Source organism: Paralichthys olivaceus, chromosome 12, assembly GCF_024713975.1.
Source record: "Paralichthys olivaceus isolate ysfri-2021 chromosome 12, ASM2471397v2, whole genome shotgun sequence".
NCBI lineage: Eukaryota > Metazoa > Chordata > Actinopteri > Pleuronectiformes > Paralichthyidae > Paralichthys > Paralichthys olivaceus.
Window position 1 is genome coordinate 24154987 of NC_091104.1, and position 19934 is coordinate 24174920.

The 19934-nt window shown below is 39.9% G+C and overlaps 1 protein-coding gene across 4 annotated transcripts in view; it reads right to left on the reverse strand.

Moving 5' to 3' along the window:
* ccdc88c (coiled-coil domain containing 88C) overlaps positions 1-19934 on the reverse strand; it is a 44031-nt gene that overhangs the window by 10082 nt on the left and 14015 nt on the right. For all 4 annotated transcript variants that reach the window (XM_020085053.2, XM_069536398.1, XM_069536399.1 and 1 more), the window contains 23 exons: positions 15379-15448; positions 14730-14788; positions 13654-13737; positions 11733-11876; positions 11203-11420; positions 10680-10761; positions 9851-10009; positions 9532-9678; positions 8812-8962; positions 8519-8700; positions 8196-8333; positions 7822-8106; positions 6917-7714; positions 5651-5778; positions 5361-5502; positions 4864-5013; positions 4589-4750; positions 4231-4508; positions 3894-4037; positions 2957-3143; positions 2677-2822; positions 2159-2248; positions 1219-1529 (listed from right to left, as the gene is read on the reverse strand). In XM_020085053.2, the coding sequence (XP_019940612.2) occupies positions 1219-1529; positions 2159-2248; positions 2677-2822; positions 2957-3143; positions 3894-4037; positions 4231-4508; positions 4589-4750; positions 4864-5013; positions 5361-5502; positions 5651-5778; positions 6917-7714; positions 7822-8106; positions 8196-8333; positions 8519-8700; positions 8812-8962; positions 9532-9678; positions 9851-10009; positions 10680-10761; positions 11203-11420; positions 11733-11876; positions 13654-13737; positions 14730-14788; positions 15379-15448 (4255 nt within the window). The remainder of the gene's footprint in view (positions 1-1218; positions 1530-2158; positions 2249-2676; positions 2823-2956; positions 3144-3893; positions 4038-4230; positions 4509-4588; positions 4751-4863; positions 5014-5360; positions 5503-5650; positions 5779-6916; positions 7715-7821; positions 8107-8195; positions 8334-8518; positions 8701-8811; positions 8963-9531; positions 9679-9850; positions 10010-10679; positions 10762-11202; positions 11421-11732; positions 11877-13653; positions 13738-14729; positions 14789-15378; positions 15449-19934) is intronic.

The window sequence follows — 19934 nt, forward strand, 5'->3', positions numbered from 1 at the left end:
AGAGCAATACAACAGAAGATTAATGGAAATTAAACCATAAAACATTAGAACCATGCACTAGAACCGAATTTTATTATTGAATAGAAAGAGGAAAAGCATGCATTAGGTAACGACAGTGTGATGGGGTGATTCTCGTGTGTGTGTGTGATCCTTCAATACAAAGCAATATGTACTAATGGCCATGGTAGCTATACCACGTTTACCATAAAACACTGAAACGTAGTGGTGGCAACAACCACAATTTCTATAAGCAGTCTGGGAGAAATTCTTGTTGCCATGGCTGCAAGGATTCCTTCCTTCTCTTTCTGTCGTCAGTGACTGATCATCTCATGCTAAAAATGTGGCAGTCACTAAAGTCCATACATTATGACGAGCCAAGAAAAGCCCAAACTAGGTCGGGCTGACGGTCTTCAATTTTGTTTTGTTTCCGTTTTGTGGTCCTATTTTTTTCATAGCGCTTTACATACACATGTTGCACTTATTTTTGTTCCCACTAAATAGAGACATACATGTTTGGATTGAGGCTAACTTTGTAAACAGTGTAAAAACTGGTGTAGAAAAGGTGTGGAAAATATTCTAAATTGATAATTTATTCAAAAATGTTTTCCTTTTTGTTTGACTTGAATTAAATGTGATGAAAAAAATAAATATTGTTTGTATACATTGCTTCGTCATTCTCTTTCAACACATACTGAAGCACACCTATTAAAATGGATATAAGAGCTTAAAGTGAAAAATAAACTGTGGGATGGACTGCATGTAAACAAAGAAACCTGATATCCCCCAGTAAAAGAACAGCTTGAACAGTAAAGAACAGGTGAAGTGGATGTTAATAGTTGTGAGAAACAGTGGGGTCGAATTATGTGACGTGAGGGCCAACAGCGCCCTCTGTAGGCAAACCAAGGAAGTGCACTTCAAAAGTACTGTTTCTCATCAGCTTTGGGTAAAATTATTAACAAAAGTTTGTTTGATATGTGCTTTACATGTATTTCATAATAAAAACTGTACTTGTACAGTTCTCATCAGCCATAGAAGATGGGGAGAACCCCACAGACAATAGTTTCTCCTCCAATGACAAGATGAAACAAATGTATTCTGACTGTGAACATGTCTTTGTTAAAATTGTCGGAGACCTTAGAATAAAATTACCCATTAGGTGAGGGTGATAATTCTTTGATGGTTATGTTTTTCCTGACATTGCGTGTACATCATGTTTACCTCTGATGATGGGTGTCAGTGGCGCTGGACTCTGGGACGCCAGGAGGGGGCTGCTGGTGTGGTTGTTGAGGTTACTGTGAGCGTGGCCAACCTCTTGCGAGGAGTCACTTCCTGTACGCTGGGGAAGAGGGGGCGGCGACTCAGGGGGGAGGAGTGGGGGTGGGGCAGGTAGCGGGATATCTGGGGCACTCTTTGCTCGGTCTTTCTCCTTGCCCCCTTCCTTTTCTCGTTCTCCCCCTCTATCCCTGCTGCTCTCCTTCCGGGGTTTGATCAGTTTGACTAAAGCTTTGGCTCCAGACCACTGACTCCTCCTGAAAACACACAGCAGCAATTCAATCGGTTAAACTGGATACTGAACTTGAATATGTGCTTTGTAGTAACCATAAATGAGCATGTTTTAGCATATGTATTTGTAACCAGAGTTATGGATTCCAATAAGCATAATTGTGGTTATGGCTATAATTAATTCTTTACAAGAATTATTTTGTAAATTACACTGTAACACATTATATGCAAAGGATGTGTGGTATTTTTATATCAGTCCATACAGAAATAAAGTCAACATTTGTTTTGAAGACTCCTGTAAAGATGATGTCCCACAGTGGTAAAATGTGAAAAATCTTATGCAGTGACATAAAAAAAAGCTATTAAAAGAAAGAAACACACTGTATTTAAAAATTAAAAAATAACATTTAATCCTAACGGTATAAGTGTTTTAAAATCCGGCAGTGTGAAGGGTTTGCTACATGCAGGAAGTTTGTGTTGTTAAATTACATTCATCAGCTTGGATTTATAATTTTTAGCTTTCTGTGTAAGTACAATCTATGATCAGTACCATGCCCTCTGTAAAGTGTGGTCAAGTGTTCAACATACACTATAGTACTCCTATTGCCAAGCACACATTTTAAACATAAGGTGCAGTCAATGATGTAAATATCACTTTTTAGGTGTTGGGTCGTAGAACTTGTATTGGTCCATGATCTTTTCTTCTAGTTTCTCCTTTTGCCGACGAAGAGAATTCAACTTGTCGCTGAAACAGAAAAACATTAATTGAATTTACAGTATTGTTCTGTTTTCATTAACAGTGTCAATAACTATGTATCTATATATAGAGATTCTAACAGAATGCCTAGATAATGATGGGCTGATACTTATTTAATGTGATGTACAATATAATCATTTTATGCAGGTTTTATTGAAAAAATGGGTCTGTCTGAGACATCGTTTTTTGGAAGGCGTATTCCTGAATTTATATGATGTGCCAAGTTATTATTGTTCTTTTAACTCTAATATTATGACCATTATTCTTTATGTTCCTCCTGCTGTATATATACCATTTATTTTCTTGTTATGCAGCACGTTGTATTGAATAGTGCTCTATAAATTAAGTTATTATAATTATTATTATTATTATATCTGATGTGCCACTCCAGTTTGTCCTGCATTGTATTCACTTACATGTATAATTTCTGCTCCTGGTGATAGAGCTCTTTGCTCTCCATGCTCCTCTCCAGCAGAGTGTGGTTCTGCTGACTCAGCAGGTTGATCTGACTCAGGAGGTGGTGGTTCTCCTCTTCCAGGTTCCCTTTCAGTCGACTCAGCAGCTAAACACAGACATGTGCACACCAACAAAGAGTCAGGTCAGGGTTTTAAGACAAATGATGCTCTGCTACGAGAAGTCTTAGAAATGTCTTTGTCAGGCCCCACTGCCTCATGGTAAATTAAAGGCCCTGTTTACCTCACAGTGGTTGTCTAGTTTGGTCATTGTAAGATCCAGGCCCTGGTGTTGTTCCATCAGTGAATCGTATCTTGTCATCCATTGACTTAATTCCAGTTGGGCAGAGCTGAATGAGCTCTTGAGTTCATTCACTCTCTGCTGAAGTCCTTCACTCTTCTCTGAGTGCTGTGATTGGCTCTCTGTCAATCTACAGGGGGAAGTCAAAATTAAGGGAGAGAACATTTCAACAATATGAAAAGAGGTCAACTCGAGCATTTTTTTAAAAATCATTAGCTAACTGTGCTCCCAGGTTCTTTCTCTAACCTTAACCACACTGGAGCTACACTGTACAGGTCATTTCAGGGTTTACACTCAGTTCATAGGGTGTCTTTTGTTTCCACAATCTGAAGGTTAGTTCTCTAAGTCAACACATTAGAGGCCGTTGAGAATTAATGCAAGTTGAAATATTCACCAAAGTTTTAATTTCACAGATACAAATTGAAAGAAAAATCACACGACTACTATTAACCATTGGTAAATGTTTTCTGAAAGACATTCATTTGATTTTACATTTAGCAAGTGAGGACATTCGCGCACTACATAGAATCCTTAAATAGTTGTTAATACTGTCTATTGTTTCTAATAATCTCTGGGCTATAACAACCTGTGATTCAGCTACATTTGAACAAATATTTTACATGGGTTTTTGAGTTTATTGATGAGGCATTTAGGGAAGTAGTATGGCAATGTATGTCATCATATATTGCAGTGCTTTGTAAAAAATAAGTTTCTGCAACCTTATAATCAATTCTTTAGTAATTGTCTGACATTATTAAGAAAAAAATAATAATTTGTTGCATATGAGCTACTCGGGCAGGTCAATCCACAGCTTGGGTGTACTAAAAGCAAAAGTACATTCTCCACTAGTCTGATAGTGACTATGATGATGATACAGTACCTGTCCACTTCTGTTTTTAGCTGCAGATTCTCTTGCTGCAGTAGCCGATTCTTCTGGATCTCCTGGTTTAGTTCCTCCTTATCTTTCTGACCGTGCCCCTCCTGTTCATCCCATTTCTCCTTCTGCTGCAGCAAAACACAATACCTGCACAAGGACACACAAAGCATTGGTGTTTTTCTACTTGATGGGACCTGTCATTAGATCTTGAGATGTCGTTTTGGTGACACCATTTATATTAAACTTTGATACATGTGTGATATAGTTTTCTGGGGGAGGACTGTGAAATCAAATAACTGCCATACCTCCATACCGTTAGTCGAGTTTGCTGTAAACTTACTTGCTGTGCAGAGTCCTTTGTTCATTCTCTAGCGTCCTCTGTTTGCATTTCAGTGCAGCGTGCTGACTGATCAGCTGCTCATACTCGTGCGCTTGCCTCTCATGGACGCTCAGAAGGCGTTCGTGGTCGCTTAGCACACTTTCCCGACCCCGCCACGCCTCCTCACGCTGTCGCTGCCACGCCTCTACCTCTGTCTCCAAGGCAGTGACTTGGCCTTGCAGCACAGCATTCTGGGCCATGAGAGATGCACTCTGAGAGGAAAGTGTTGAGTTCTCCACCTAAGAGATTCAATAGAAATCAACAGTAAAAAACAACACAATTTTTCACAAATTTGTTGTGTAAATAATAGACTTTATACCTGCAGCTTTGCTGTCTGTGTGTGTAAGGATGAGTTCTGTTCCTGCAAGGTGGTGGTATGTCGCTGCAGCGCCAACATCTGGTTGTTAAGAGAATTGTTCTGGTTCTCCAGCTGTCTAAGCTGCTCCTTCAACAGACTGCTCTCTGTTTCCAAGGAGGCATTCTGGGGAAAATAATGACAGCACAGACATTTAATAACTGAATCCAGGTAGAAATGTAAAAGCACATAAAGTCATTCATGTGGCTGTGGCAAACCAAACATAATGTGTCACTCACCTTCTTTTCTACATCAATAAGATGATCTTTGATTCGTAGAAGCTCCGCAGTGGCAGACCTCTGACTCTTGTCACCACCTAAGCGCTGCTGGGAGATGTGGTTTTCTTCCTCCTCCTGGGTCTGACTCAGGGAAGACACTGTCTTCTGACCCTAGACACACAAACACACATAAATATGTTGATGGGATATAAATGACATATATGATAGGATATAATTTTTACACACACACACACACACACACACATAATGCAACACAACAAAAGTACTTATTGTAGAATAAATAATTCACAATTAATGTGGCAGAATAATAAACAAATGTTCCTTGTTTGTCAGCAGCATTTATGCAATCCGGTACTAATTGGGCACCCGTTCCTACTCAACCTGTACCTAATTTACCGAATCACAACGCTCAGATTTCAATTGATGACGAGTTTGGAGTTGGAGTATTTTGCTGTAATAAAAAATAAATAAAACTCTAATGGATAGTGTGTCCTTACATTGGCTAGCTCAGCTCGTAATGTAGCGTTGCGTGTGTTGCTCTCCTGTAGCTTCTTTTCCAGAGTGAATATTTTTTCCTCCTTAATCTTCATTGTCTGTTGGACAGTTTCCTCCAGCCGAGATTCCAGCAGCCTGTACCTGCTGAGACACACACACACACACACAACATTAGTGAATAAAAGACTTACCAATACTCAAAACTTGAATCCTTTAATCTAAATCAGTGGTGCTCATTAAATCGTTTAGGTCTGCAGTCAGTCTGAACTCTGTACATATGAAAGAAAGACACCTGTCCTCCAGGGTGTGCTCCCGCTGCAGTAGTTTTTCTCTGTTCAGTCCAATCTTCTCCAGTTCTTCATTGAGTCTTTCTAACTCAACACTCTGCTGCTGAACACTCAACTTCTCTGACACCAGCTCCTGCACAGAAGTGTGTGATACACAAATATGACACTCTTATCTTGCATGGAACAATGTATTGTGTAGATTAATCTAAATATTCTTGTATCTTGTATTTACAAAAAGATAGAAACCAGTCTGTGTTATTTATTTTATATGGTGCACTATAAGTGAGTGTATATATCGCTGAGTAATTCTATACTGTTCCCTGCCCCAGTAATAAATAAATAAAAAATACTCTCCACATAAATCCACTTAAGACCTGTATTGTGAAAAACTCAAATTTTAGCTTTTGCAGTGTCCGGGTGGATATGTCGAACTGATCTATATAAAAATCTGCCGAATTCATATTTATGTTCCTGGATAATGGAGTTAAACAACCATGCTGCGTCATAATCTGTAGGAAGAATTCTCTCCTGTCTGCAGGAGCGTGTGCTTGTGTATTCTCATCTGTGTCGCTCTTCACACAAACAAAAACAATCACATTTTAGTTATTTATTTAAGGTGTCAGATCATGAATCTGGATCATTCCAGTCACTTTAACCCTGATGTCTTGGTAGTTCACGTCACGTCTCGTGTGTGGCAGGTAAACTGTGTGTGCGCAAAATGCCGGACTTTTTTTTTTCAAATACATCTCATAAACTCTTGCCATGATCCTGAAGCAGTGTCTGAAATCATTTTGAGCATAGGGGAAGCCTTGAGATTGTGAGCTTACTCTGGACCTTGGAAACATTTATTGATTAAACAGAATCACACGTTTTTTTTTTTTATTTGAGGTTTGGATCATATCACATGTGCATTCTAAAAAACTCCCAGTTGTCAGGGGTATGTTTTGACACTGACAGAGACACTAAATGATCTGTGTGATGAGATTTGTTCAAAGACAGTTTCCAAGATGAGGAGGTAGTAAACCAGCACATCTTTAAAATGCTTAGAAAATCAAAATATCTAATAATATATGTAAAATGGGTTAAGGAACAGCCTTTAAAAGGATCCTGTGGTTTGCTTTGTGACATTCTATTCTGGTGGGAACACATTGCATCAGCTCTACAATACTGACAAGAATCAATTTCTGAGGTCAACACTGTCATGTTCATGATTTTTACTCCATGGATACAAAATGAATAACCATTTGAAACTTTGAAGCTTTTCCTCTCACCTCTCTCAGTGTAGCCAGAGTTCTCTTGTCAATAGTCGCCTGTTTCTGTAGCTCCTTGTTCTCCCGCTCCAGCTCTTTGGCTTTGACTGCCACCTCCTTCAGCCTGTCCACTTCCTTACTCAGAGCCCCGCCTTCCTTTTCAATTGTAGCTAATTGCCTGACCCTCTCCTCAAGTTCTGTCTTTTTTCCCTCCAGCAGAGTTCTGATCTTCAAGCTCTCTTTCTCCAGATGCTTTCTGCCCTTCTCTGACTGCTCCAGGTCCAGTTGTAGCTTCCTCCTCTCCTTGTCTCCTTCCACCCTCCTTTTACGCTCCTCCTTCAGGTCCTCTACTTCCCTTCTCCATTCCTCCTCTCTGCTCTGCATCTCCTGTCTCTCCCTCTCTACCTCCTCCCTCTCCTCTTTACTCCTCTCTAGTTCCTCTTCTAATCGATGCTTCTCCTGATTCAGAGTTGCCATGTTCACCTCCAGCCTTTCTGCCTTCTTCCTCTCTGTTTGTGTCTCCTCTCTGACCTCTTCCAGCCTCCTTTTCAGCTCCTGTGTTTCTCTCTGGACCTCCGTATGCTCCTCCTGCAGGGTAGCTAGACGAGCAGATGAGGAGCGCAAGTTTTCCAGTGAGCAGCGGAGGTCCAGGTTCTCCTTTGACATCAGGCTGTTTTCTACCTCGTGCCTGTTCAGCTGCTGCAGCTGTTGCTGGGCTTCCACTGCCTCCCTCTTCAGTCTGTGCACCTCCTGCTCAAAGGAGGACACCTGCTTCTCAAGAGCCTCTGACCGCTCGCTGCATGTACGCAGAGACACCACCTGGAAAAAACAGGGGCAACTACATTTTACAGGCTTTGTTGGAATAATAAGATTGGTTTTCAATTATGAATACAGGAATAAATAAATAAATGTATTATTATTATTACTTCTCTGTTCAGGGTGTCCCTGCTCCGCTCCAGCCTTGCTGCCTCTCTCTCTGCCTCCACACACCGTCCTGCCCTCTCCCTCAGCCGCTCTGCCTCCTCATTTGTTACTTTGAGTTGAGTTTCCAAGCTGGCCAGTCGGGAGCTGGTGTCAGTGATGCTCTGGTGAAGTAAACTATTCTCTGCTTCCACCTCACGGACTCTTGCCTCACTGTTGGACTGTGCACGCTCCTGAAGGGACACCACCGCATCAGACAGGTGCTGCTTCTCACTCTCCAACTCTGAGATCTGATTGGAGAAGAAAGGGGCAAGGGCATCAACAAAGAGTACGTTTCAGTCTCATATTTTAATAATGAGTGTGTTTGTGTGTATTTTACCAGCTGATCCTTCTCTGCCCTCAGAACATGCATTTCTCTCTCCAGACTCTGCTTTTCCTTCAAAATTTCCTCCCCCAGAGATTCCATGTCCTGATTGGTCAGTCTCTCCTGGTCCAGCAAGCCCTGGAGACGCTCCAACTAAAACAAAAGATAAAGATACCATACTTATAAGGAACAAATATCAGAGAAAATCAGTTATTCTCTGTAACAGTGACAGAATATATTTTGTAGTGTCATTTAGATTGTCTGCATCTCTTTTCTTTGAAGTATTTCTTATTACTTCCTCGCTGTACAAATGGCTCGGCCAAACCCAGACCTCCCACCTTCTTGCTGAGACTCTGGTTCTCCCTGTCCAGCTCCTGGGTGTGGAGCTGCTGCTGCTGCAGGAGGTGGTTGTCTTCTTTCAGTCTGTCTATAGAGGACTGAAGCTCCCGGTTTTCCTTCTCCAGCTTCAACACTCGACTGGAAACACACTCGTTAAGCTCATGGACCAGTGACTTACGGGCTGCAGCAGAGAACATTACTTTGGTTAGGACAGGACATAGAGAATATTTCTGGAAACACAAACTGAAGAGCATATACGTCAAAATAATAGAATAGGAAATTGGGCTTTTACTCTCTGTGTTAGTGTTTTCGTGGTTCTTGCTCAGCTGCTCCAGCTCCCAGCCGAGATGAGCTGACTCGTTCATACTCTGTTTCTGTCCGATCTCCAGCAGCATGTTCTCCTCCACAAGCTCCTCCAGCCTCTGACGTTCATTGTCCCTCTCCTGCACAACACACACACAAAGGTGTCAATGTATTCTCAAACATTCAAACTAGAGGAAGAAAACTTGTTCCACACACATAATTGCAACTGGTGAATTATATCATACTTTATCAGCTAAATTTTAACATCAATGTGATAGGACTAAACAGAGGTTAAAGGGATAGTTCATGAATTTCGGGGCTTGTGGACACTTGGGTGATACTGCACTAGCAGTATGGAGGCATGTTATGTTTTTTTCTGTTATTTATTACATTTGAAGTGTATATCACCTTTGACTCCTCAAAGTTTACCCCTTAAACTCCAGAAGTGTTCTGTGTGGACTCAAACACTTTGCCCACCCCTCCATCAGCATAGCAGTGTGAAAATTACTGCATTTAAATTTTTGGGTGAACTATCACTTTTAGAAAACTCTCAATTAAATTAAGTCTTCAACATGTATACAGCTGCTTTGCTGACAGAAATGGCTGCTTCGAAAGTTTTTTATAATATATGAAAATGTTTGTATCATTATATTTCAATATAATTGAAGAACATATATAATTGTACATAGATAGAAATACAGAATAATACCATTTCCAGGTCGTGTATCTTAGCCCGTAGTAAAAGGTTGTCTTTCTCCAGTGTGTGCAGTTTTTCAAAGCGCCCCCTAGAGGCTGACAGCTGCTCTTCCAGCAACATCTTTGTCTCCATCAGAGTAAAGTTGTCCTCACGAAGCTCCTGCATAACCACACACACAATCACACATTGTAAAAACAAACAAACCAGATATGAAAATATCTACAAAATCAAACTAAATGTCTCCATTAATAAGATATACAAATATTAGTCCTGTTGTTGTAATATGATGGTTGAGTGCACACTTGTGTGTTGCGTGAAACTGTGACTGTACCTCTACTCTGGTCTTGTAGAAGTGAACATCATTGAGCTTTTCTTTACATCTGGTCAGTTCAGTCTCCAGCCTGTCCACCCTGGATGCTCTCTCCCTCAGAGAGTCCACCTCGTCCCGGTACACTCGGGCTGAGCGAGCCTCACAAGATAGCGACTGATTCTGAACAAGCACACCAACGCATAATTATTATTTTTCAAGAAATGCATTTTTCCCAGAATAATCAAGAAATTAAAATAACTATAACCCAGATAACTAATGTAATGTATAGTATAACTAGAATAAAGTATCATAGTATAATAAAGTACTGTATAGTCTTCATTAAATATAAATATATATATATATATAAACGCATAAGCGTATAAGCTAAAAATTGAACAGTATTTTAACACAACCTTGAACTATTAGTAAAGGAAGTTTTAAAACCAAAGATTTTGATTATTGGGTTGATTTCCAACAGAAATCACATTATCACTACAGCTAACCCAAAGAAGATGATGAAATAACGAAAGGGCCAAAACTCCAGTGAACATCGTTGAGCCCTTTCAGCAGTGGAGAGACCACAGAGTTGAAAAGGGACATGTATGCATGCTGGGTATGAAGCTTCTGAAGGGCCAGTGAAGGGAGGAGTGATTTTGTTTTGTTCTTGAATTCAAATATCAACTCCTTAGAATCGCTTTCCCCACATTTAACAGCAGAAAGCTGCCACTAATTGACTCTACCCCCTGTCTCGACTCCAACAAAACAAAGCATGTGAAGTGCATTTAAAACCATTTTTCTCCATTCAGATATGTGTTACACACACATCTACTACATATAAATGGGTCCGAACCTCTTGTTTTACTTTCTGTAACTCCTGATCCAGACGCTCCACTTCATGTTTTGAATCCATCAGTTGCTCTGTTTTCTCCTCACTGCAAACACACATGCACAAGCAGCTTCAATTAAAATAGATCCATCATTATGCTGTGTCAACTGCTTCACACCAAGATGACCCAGATAGGTTGAAAGTCATTCATGAGATTAAAACGTCACAGTAGTGAGATTATAAAACTCACTGTAAACTATTAACTATTATGTAAGCCTTGATATTATTTGGTGAAATAATCTAGATTGTCATTTCTGCAGAATGACTTCCAGTTGCTTTGTCCACAATGAGAGCATGTAGTGTAGTTAATCTCCTAATACATGGACTCTCTGGATGACTGATGTTTAAAACTTTGCAAACTGGAAAATATTACAATGAAATACCATTTTAAAGGACTGATGAGTATCAAAAGGACTACATCAGATTGATTCATAGTTTGTGTTCAAGTCATTAGGCAAACATTCAGATTTTGACTCTAAAGACTTACAGGTCTTGTCTGTATTTGCGAAGCTTGGCCTTGGTATCAGCAAGCTCCACAGACAGATGCTGTCTCTCTTCTTTGGTCAGAGCTGATCCTCCAACATTCATTCCCACACCTCCAGTGCTCTGCCCTCGCTGTGGGCTGCTCATGCCCAGGTTCCTGCATCCTTCCTGGGGCTGCTGACTGAACAGGTAATCCCTCTCCTGGCTCAAATCCAAAATCACCTGGAGGGCAGAGTTTTTGTTTGCCCATTAAAGTAATGCTACGAGTAGACTTTTTAATGTCATCCTTTAATCGCACCACAAAATGTGTGCATTATTGTTAGAGAGGAAAATATGATGAAACAGCATAACATCACTGGACACTACAAATCTTAATATACATTTTATATCATATAAGAATGCAAACAATAATGAATATGTTGTGCTTTAATACATTAATCCATTTAAATATACCATGTATAGATTAACATTTTCTTTTATCATTATTGATTAAATAACATTATCTGCCTGGTAGTGGGTCTTGTGTCTCTGTACCTCACTGGCTTTGTCTCTCTGGTCAATCAGTTGCTGTAGTGACGTGGCCATGTTACGGGACAGAGGCTCCAGCTCTTCATGCACAAGCTCTGCTCCTTCCTCCAGCCAGGAAAGGTCGAGTACATTCTGTTGGTTATGGGTAACCTGCAAAATACACACACACACACAATATTGCTGTTTAAAATTAACTGTCTTTACACTGATTGCTACTGACAAGCTGTTATTGTTGGACATGTTTCATGTTGTATGGAGATGAAACAACGCAAATGTTCTGAGGCATCCATGGGACATTTCTTGGAGGTTGAAATGAACAGAAATAAAGGAACAATGTAACAACAGTTTCTACCCCACCTGACATGTGGCACAAGTACGTTATAACACTTAAAACAAGCTGCACTGCATTAGTATAATCATATCAATAACATCAACCAACGCATTAAGTTAGTGAGTGAACAGGAAGAAGATAAGCAGCTGCAGCGTACAGGAAACCTGCTCACATGGACCACTATTTATATCTCTATACATCTTAGCATAATATATTAGTGTTGAGGTACCTCCTGCAAAGAGCAACGATTTTACATGTTAGCTGCACTAATTGCAATATCTAACAATTGTTTCCATTATTATTTAAACAGTCAAACATTTGCCAAATATTTGAATGTTTACTTATTTAGTTAACAAAACTAAAGTTGACATATTCAAATTGCAATTACTGTCCAATCACCAGTTCAAAAGCTGAAGAATTCTATTTTTGGGAAGCAAAAACCAGGAAACATTTGGCATTTTGAAATATTCACATCTAATAAGTGGGTTTTTGATCAATAAAAGTAAATAACTTTTAAATATTATATCAATCAACTTATAATTTAAACAGCTAAGAAAGATTAAATAAATGAAGATGGGGGATAAAGAGAGGGAGGAGTGGCAGGTCTGGGGTGTATACTCTGAGCCAGTGGATACTAAAGGCAAATTCAAAATAATAGTTTTGAAATCCACCAGTCTGCATGGACCCCTATGCGGACATCGGTGTGCAGCTCAACATTTGTTACTGTACTCAGTGTAACTGTGCACATCAACTGCACATGCTCCCGGTACAATGTATCCACCTACTGGAATAGAATGTGGGATCAGGTATGCATGTACTGTGGCTGAGGGGGTAGAGCAGTCGTTTGTTACCAGAAGGTCTGCGGTTCGATCCAGGTCTTCCCCATCTGGATGCCGAAGTGTCCTTGGGGAAGATACTGAACCCCACATTGCCTCTTATAGAAAAAAAAAAGATGCCCATAGATGCACTTAATGTGTGTGTGTGTGTGAATGGGCAAATGGCAAAAAACTGTACTGTAAAGCACTTTGAGTGCTGCATCAAGACTAGAAAAGTGCTATATAAACGCAAGACTTACCCTGAACCTCATTTTAGTATAAGTGGAACCATGGGCATGTACATGAGACGGGAAAAAGAACGCAACTCTCAGCAGACACGGAAAACCAAAAGTATGTTCGATCCTTAAGACTAATGATGCAAATCTTGCCCTTGCTTAACACCATGTCAGAAATGGAGCACTGCAGGCATCACACAGAGTCGACACACACTGTTCCACCACCTTAAAATACCATCATGACCTGACATGTGACAGAAACACTTCATCAGTGACACAGCAAGGAGTCTGGACAAGAGACAGACAACATCTGCTATCTGAATACCAAAACTGGTTAGACCACTGACGAGGAGGTCAAAGGTCACCAAACAGATGCTGATGGAGAACACAAGATGCGTATGACAGCTTTGGAAAATATAGTGAGTGTAGTTTTGATAACGATTATTTTAAATGCTGTAGAGTAAGAAAAACACTAAAACAAAATAAAAAAATATTTGACCTAAACTGCTCACTGGATGACAACAGACTCATTTTGATCTACTGACCTCCTGGATGTGAGAGACAATGGCGGCCTGGGTCTCAATGTCCAGCAGTTTGATCTTCTCTATCATCTCCTCCTTACGCTCACACTGACCATGCACGCGCACGCACACACACACACAGACACAGAGGGAGATAAATTGAAAAAAATTAACATATTTATTAGAACTGTAATTTTTAAAAATTAAGATAAAAAAAACTCAAGGCTGTTAATGTTTCTGTGTGTTCCCATTACACCGGTGTCAAATATAGTTTAATGTAAAATGTTTGTTTGTTTAGAGTTGAACAACAGGAACAGCATTTCAATGTGACTTTATCAGTCCTTCCATCCCTCTGTCTTTCCATTCATTGCTCCCTCATGGCCTTCCTCTTTCATGGAACCAGTAAGACAAGAACAGGGAGGGAGACAAAAGGGAGGGGAATTAGAAAGAAGGGAGCGAGGAGGGGAGAAACAGTGCAGCCGTGGGCAAAGAAAAACAAGCAAAAAGTGGGTTCAAACCAATGGGAGAGGAGGAAACAAGAGACAACAAAGAGCTGAATGAGCAAACACCTCCCATATGACTGGCCACACCTCTTTACTTACAGGTAACCCATACGCTTTCTGGATGTATTTTACAATTACACTTTCAATAAGGATTACTAAGGATGGATTTAAAAATGAGCTGATTTTATACTGCCGAACTAGTTAAATAACTGCTCAGCTTAAATAACCTTAAATAACTTATATGAATATAAGTTAATACAAACTCAAACTAGGTGCTTAGGTGAACTTCAGCAAGGCTACACTGCCAAACATTTGACTATTAAATATCCAACATTTTTCAGCTCCACAAACATGATGAATGTTCTTTCAGGAAACCATTAATATGACTCCATGTGTTTTTGAATCCTGCAGTCCCACCCACATCCAGTCCCACCCTGCACCTTATCAGGACACACACTGAACGGCTGTGCTCGGACATGCAAAACTAAACACACAAAAACTTCCTGGGAGACTCTGGGTGGCACAGTAACCTGCTGTGTTTGGGGTGTGTTTGTGTGTTTGTGTGTGTGTGTGTGTGTGTGTGTGTGTGTGTTTTACCTGAACAGCACAGCCTAGTATCAGTAACAAAAGTCTTTTCAGTTCTTCCATGCTCTTGGCTAGAGGGAACAAAACACAGATACATGCTGTCTATAAGAGGCATAAATATTCAACACTTGAAAAAAAGAGTTTACAAAGTGCTTCATATATGAGGAACACTACAAGAAAAGTGTTCATAAAAAAATCTTTAAACATAATGTATTAAGAAATAATCTCAAGGTTGACGATGATGCCTGAGGCAATTTTACAGGAAACAATGCTTCAGCTAACCTTCGACTGACTACACTAGTACACTCACTATACTTAATTTCACAAGAAAAAACAATATGAGATGCAGTTGTCAACTCTGCAATTGTACATTTGCCACTCAGATATCATTTTAAGTCTCCAGGAGACCAGTGTTTGCAATGATGTCATGGCAGCAGAATCAAGGACAAAGACAATACAAGAAGAAACATGAACAAATATCCAAAATAGTGCAGATCTTGAAAACCGCAGCCCTCTTTAGAGTGGCAGGACTGTAATAAGTAACCCAGCCAGTTTTTTGTAATTAATCTTGTAGAGAATGAGTTCTATATTACAGTACATGTAAGAGAAGAATGCAGGATTAACAGTAGGTGTATTATACAATGTGTAGGACATGCGTTACCTGATATTGGATCCTTAGCGATGCAGAGGATGTTGGGAAGGGGCATGACTATTAACTGCTGTAAGTTCTCCTGCAACACAGATGGGGAGGTTGAGGGGGCAACGACAAAGAAAAATACATTGTAATCTTACAGGGACTATGATAACTGTGCATTAGATAATGTATATGGTCTGTATTTCTATAGACAGTCTTAATGGCCACTCAGTGTGCATTACAGTACAGTTATTGCCATTCACCCATTCACACACACATTCACACAGTGCATCTCTGTGCACCACTTTTCAGAAGGGGTCATTTTTGGGGTTCATTATCTTGCCCAAGGACACTTGGTTAGAGGACGGCCGCTCTACTCTCTCAGCCACAGCCAATGTACTTGACAAAGTGAGGCACTACAAGCTCAGTCAAATCAGCAGCCAACTGGGGGTAACAAAGCAGTAAGGTGGCTCCTTGTTACAAATTAGATATCAGTATACTTCTATCTAATTCTGAATCTAAACAAAGAGCTTGGCGGATTCTGGATATCATATTCCAACATAAATAAATCAAATAACAGTTGATGGGTAAATATTACTTTAATTATATCAACATTTAGATAAGGGTCTCTTTAATTCATTCTTAAAGAAATCTGACGAGGATAAGTGGGACATTTAACACGTATAAAGTCAACTTGTCAGTATACTCTCTGCTAGAAAACCAAAGTGCTGTGAAAATATAGTGCAAGCTTGATATTAAAACGTTTCAGATGATCCCACTATTTTTAACGACAAATGAGGTTAAACATTCCTGAAAACGTCCAATCACATGACTTCAAACTGGGCAGGAGAGGTCCTGCCCCTACCCTTCCTTTGATTGGCTAATCCTAAATATATCTTAGCTATGATTCTACAGTGCTATGAACTTGAAAATGGGCAGTGGGAGGAGTGCCCCTCAGCCTAGGCAGCGCATATTGTTTTTCCTAGTCGCACAACTGGAGGTAAATTAATGAAAAACACAAAAATCAACCTAGATATCAATTAATCACTAATCTGTTGTTTGTAATTACACCACCAATGTATAATTAGGTTTTATCATATAATTCATATTAATGAAAATCTGTCCGACAAAAGTAACGTATACTGTTCCTCTGTCTTGCTGTATTTAATCACATTTAACTTACTGATATAAGCTTAACTAATGTGTAATGTGTAATTTCTATGATACAGCTAAAGTTTCACAGGCTTTAAATATCTGTGAACATTATTTGACTTCATTTATATCTTTAAATATCTGTGTCATCAAAAATCTGCATTAGTACATGAACAAACATCATCATAATAGCCTCCTGCAGTAATTTTGTGAATTGTTTTTTGTGGAGAATAATGCCTCTTGAGACTAAAATCCTGTCACCAGAAAATCAATCATGTACCAGGAACGTCTTCATCACCAACATACCAGTAAGCACAAAGACAAAAAATACTGTAAGTTAAATTAAATAGTTTAGCAGCTTTAAAAGTTGCTGCTTTTACTGCAGCTTGTTTATTGTGGTGGAGAGGGACACTAACACTGAGTGTAGAGGCAAAACTGAAAGTGTCTAGTTTTTACAAGAACACCTTCTGTAGAAATAAATCAAAGTCCATCGACTAACTGACCCAGACTTGTGTGCTACATGTTTGCCTGCGTGTGCAAGTGTGTATAGGCAAGCAGCCAACAGGAAACACCCTCCTGTCGACAAAGAGAGAGGGAGGGAGGGAGAGAGAGAGAGTCAGGAAAGAAACACCCCATAGGAGGGAATGCTTTCCATTCCAGGACATCCTCTCCTGTCTCCCAAACGCACCTGACAGTCGAGAATATTCCAGACCAATTGAAATAAACTAAATATTTTCTTTAACTCAAATGAGTCAAAAGCAATCACAGAATCCAGTCTATCAGGGGAGGCAGGGGTAAAGGGCTGTCATCCAAAAAAGGCAGGAAAATAACATAGAAGGACATAAGTATAAGGTTTAGCACGGGTGTGTGTGCTTGTGTGGTGGAGGGAAGGGCCTGGCACAGGACACATCTGTACACAATCTCACACTCAGCTTCTCACCGTAAGGAGATATATCAAAGGTCACATGTGAGACTGTGCTGTTATATGAAAAAAACACATTCACCTTTCTTCACACTTTTTATATGACCTATACTAGTGTGGACATTTAGCCAAAGTCACCACTTAATGAGATATAGTCCTCTGGTCTAGAGTGTCATCTGCTAACCAGGCAAATAAAACTATCAGTTTACACCACAGTTCCACTAGAGCAATACCTGCAGATACTGTTACATTGACCTATAAACCAGGATGTAATGAGAGACCATGCCAGTCTTTCTCTCTCCACACACACACACACACACACACACACACACACACACACACACACACACACACACACACACACACACACACACACACACACACTTTGAATAAAACATGTGGGCTGGCTACCAGATGTCTTTAAGGACTTCAGCTGAAACACACTGACTGGAAGCTTTGCCACAAAGTTTTACTTTATTTCACTCAGATTTGTGACAGACAGGGTCAATAACAACCCGAAACCAACAGAAAATATATTTATATATCCTGTCAAAAAGAAACTAAGATGACATTTTGCTTATCTTATCCGGTCCACCTCAACAACTGACGGATAATGCATGTTGGTTAAAAAATAAATTTGAACAAAAGATTGAAAAATAGCTTTGCTCTACTCAGGGACCCGAACATTACATTGGTGAGAGGAAAAGTCATGTTGCATTCTGAAGAATCAAAAGGGTGAGGCCACATGCAACACTGCACATAATTATACAGTAGGGTTTAAAGTTAGCGGAGGCTCTGCGAGCTTTGTCGGCAGAGGCTACACAGCAGGAGGGCAGTAGAGAACCCAGACTGCTGTCCTGGGAATGACATACCAATCAGAACATTGCTACAAGGTTGATGGATGTTACTTAAATGTGGTGGAGAGCATTTATAAATTGCAAAATAATAGACAAGAAGGATCATCTTATAATGCCAGCCGCAACTACAAAAACAACGATGCTCTTCCACATGTCTGATATATCAGAACAGTTGAGTTGTAGTGATCACAGTTAAAAAGCCCTGGACAACACACCAGGAGCATTTCTAAGCTTTTAATTAACTGTTTCATGTCATGGTATCGGCCGCAATAAATCAAAATGAAACTTGCCGTTTCATTTTTTTTCATCTTTCATCATTTATCACATGCAATGACTATAGATTTGTTCAAGTATAGATATCTTATGTATCACATATGGCATATCAGCAACATTCGCATATGTTTAACTCAACACTGTGGTGGAATATACAATGCCACCAACAATTTCTATCACTGTCATCACTGTGATTATTATCATTCTCAAAGGGAAGTGCGGTCAAACAGCAGAAATGACTTTCACAGGAGGGCTAGCAAACCAGGCTCTTTGTCTGGTTTCAGTTTTTTTCAGTTTCAGTATTTTGTCCACAATAATTGTAGCAACACAAATCTATACTGCACATAACCGGGAAAAGGATCTACATTAAAGCTATATGAACATGTGAGTTGAGCTTCTGTCGGAAAAAAAGATTATGGCTTTGTGTCACGTCTAAGGTCAGTGTACCTGGTTTTCCATTATAGATGAGAAAGGTAGACTTACACTATTCTCTCAAGCTAATATTACCTGTACACATCAACACACTACCCAGCTGTCAGTTACAAGTGCTCTGTCTATTTACAATAAAAACATACTCAAGACAGTGTGAATTAGGTGTATACCAATGTGAAATGTCTCTATTCTATACATGTATGCTAGAGTGTGTGTGTGTACTAGTGATAGCTGAGATCCATCAATATTGTCCTGCAGCAACATCACCAGCAGCATATATCACTTAATATTGACAATATTGATCTATACAGTTTGCTACACTGACCCATTTTTACTTTTACACACACACACACACACACACACACACACACACACACACACACACACACACGCACACACACACACACACACACACACACACACACACACACGCATGCACGCAGGCACTCACACACCACTGGCCCAAATCTGTGGCCAGCTAACACATTGGGCTCCAATTTCTAACAGCTAACAGCAGAACTAACTTTCTCTGAGTGACTCAGCTCTGTGTTGCACTAACTCTCTCACGACTATGACTGCTTTAAAATACAAATGAAAGCCGGCTCCTACTGTATGCATATACAACATATACAATTCTTAGTGTCAAAATGCCCTGGATACAATTAGTAAGAATAATGAAAAGGTTTGTTTCTGTGCCTCATAGTTTGCGTGTTAAAAGCACAAACATAACTCAAAACAAATAAAGCTAGAAAGACTGAGGTCTGAACTTTCTCCAGAGGTTGCCTTTCACACATGAACAACTCAGCGGGAGATTCTCCGCTTAGACACGTTCACAACAGCAACAAATCCACCAGAGGATTCAGACAAGGGGTGGTGCAGCAGGCAGAGGCAGTACGCAACATATTAATTCTGCTGTGAAGGTCACATGTCTTTGTTTACAGTACAAC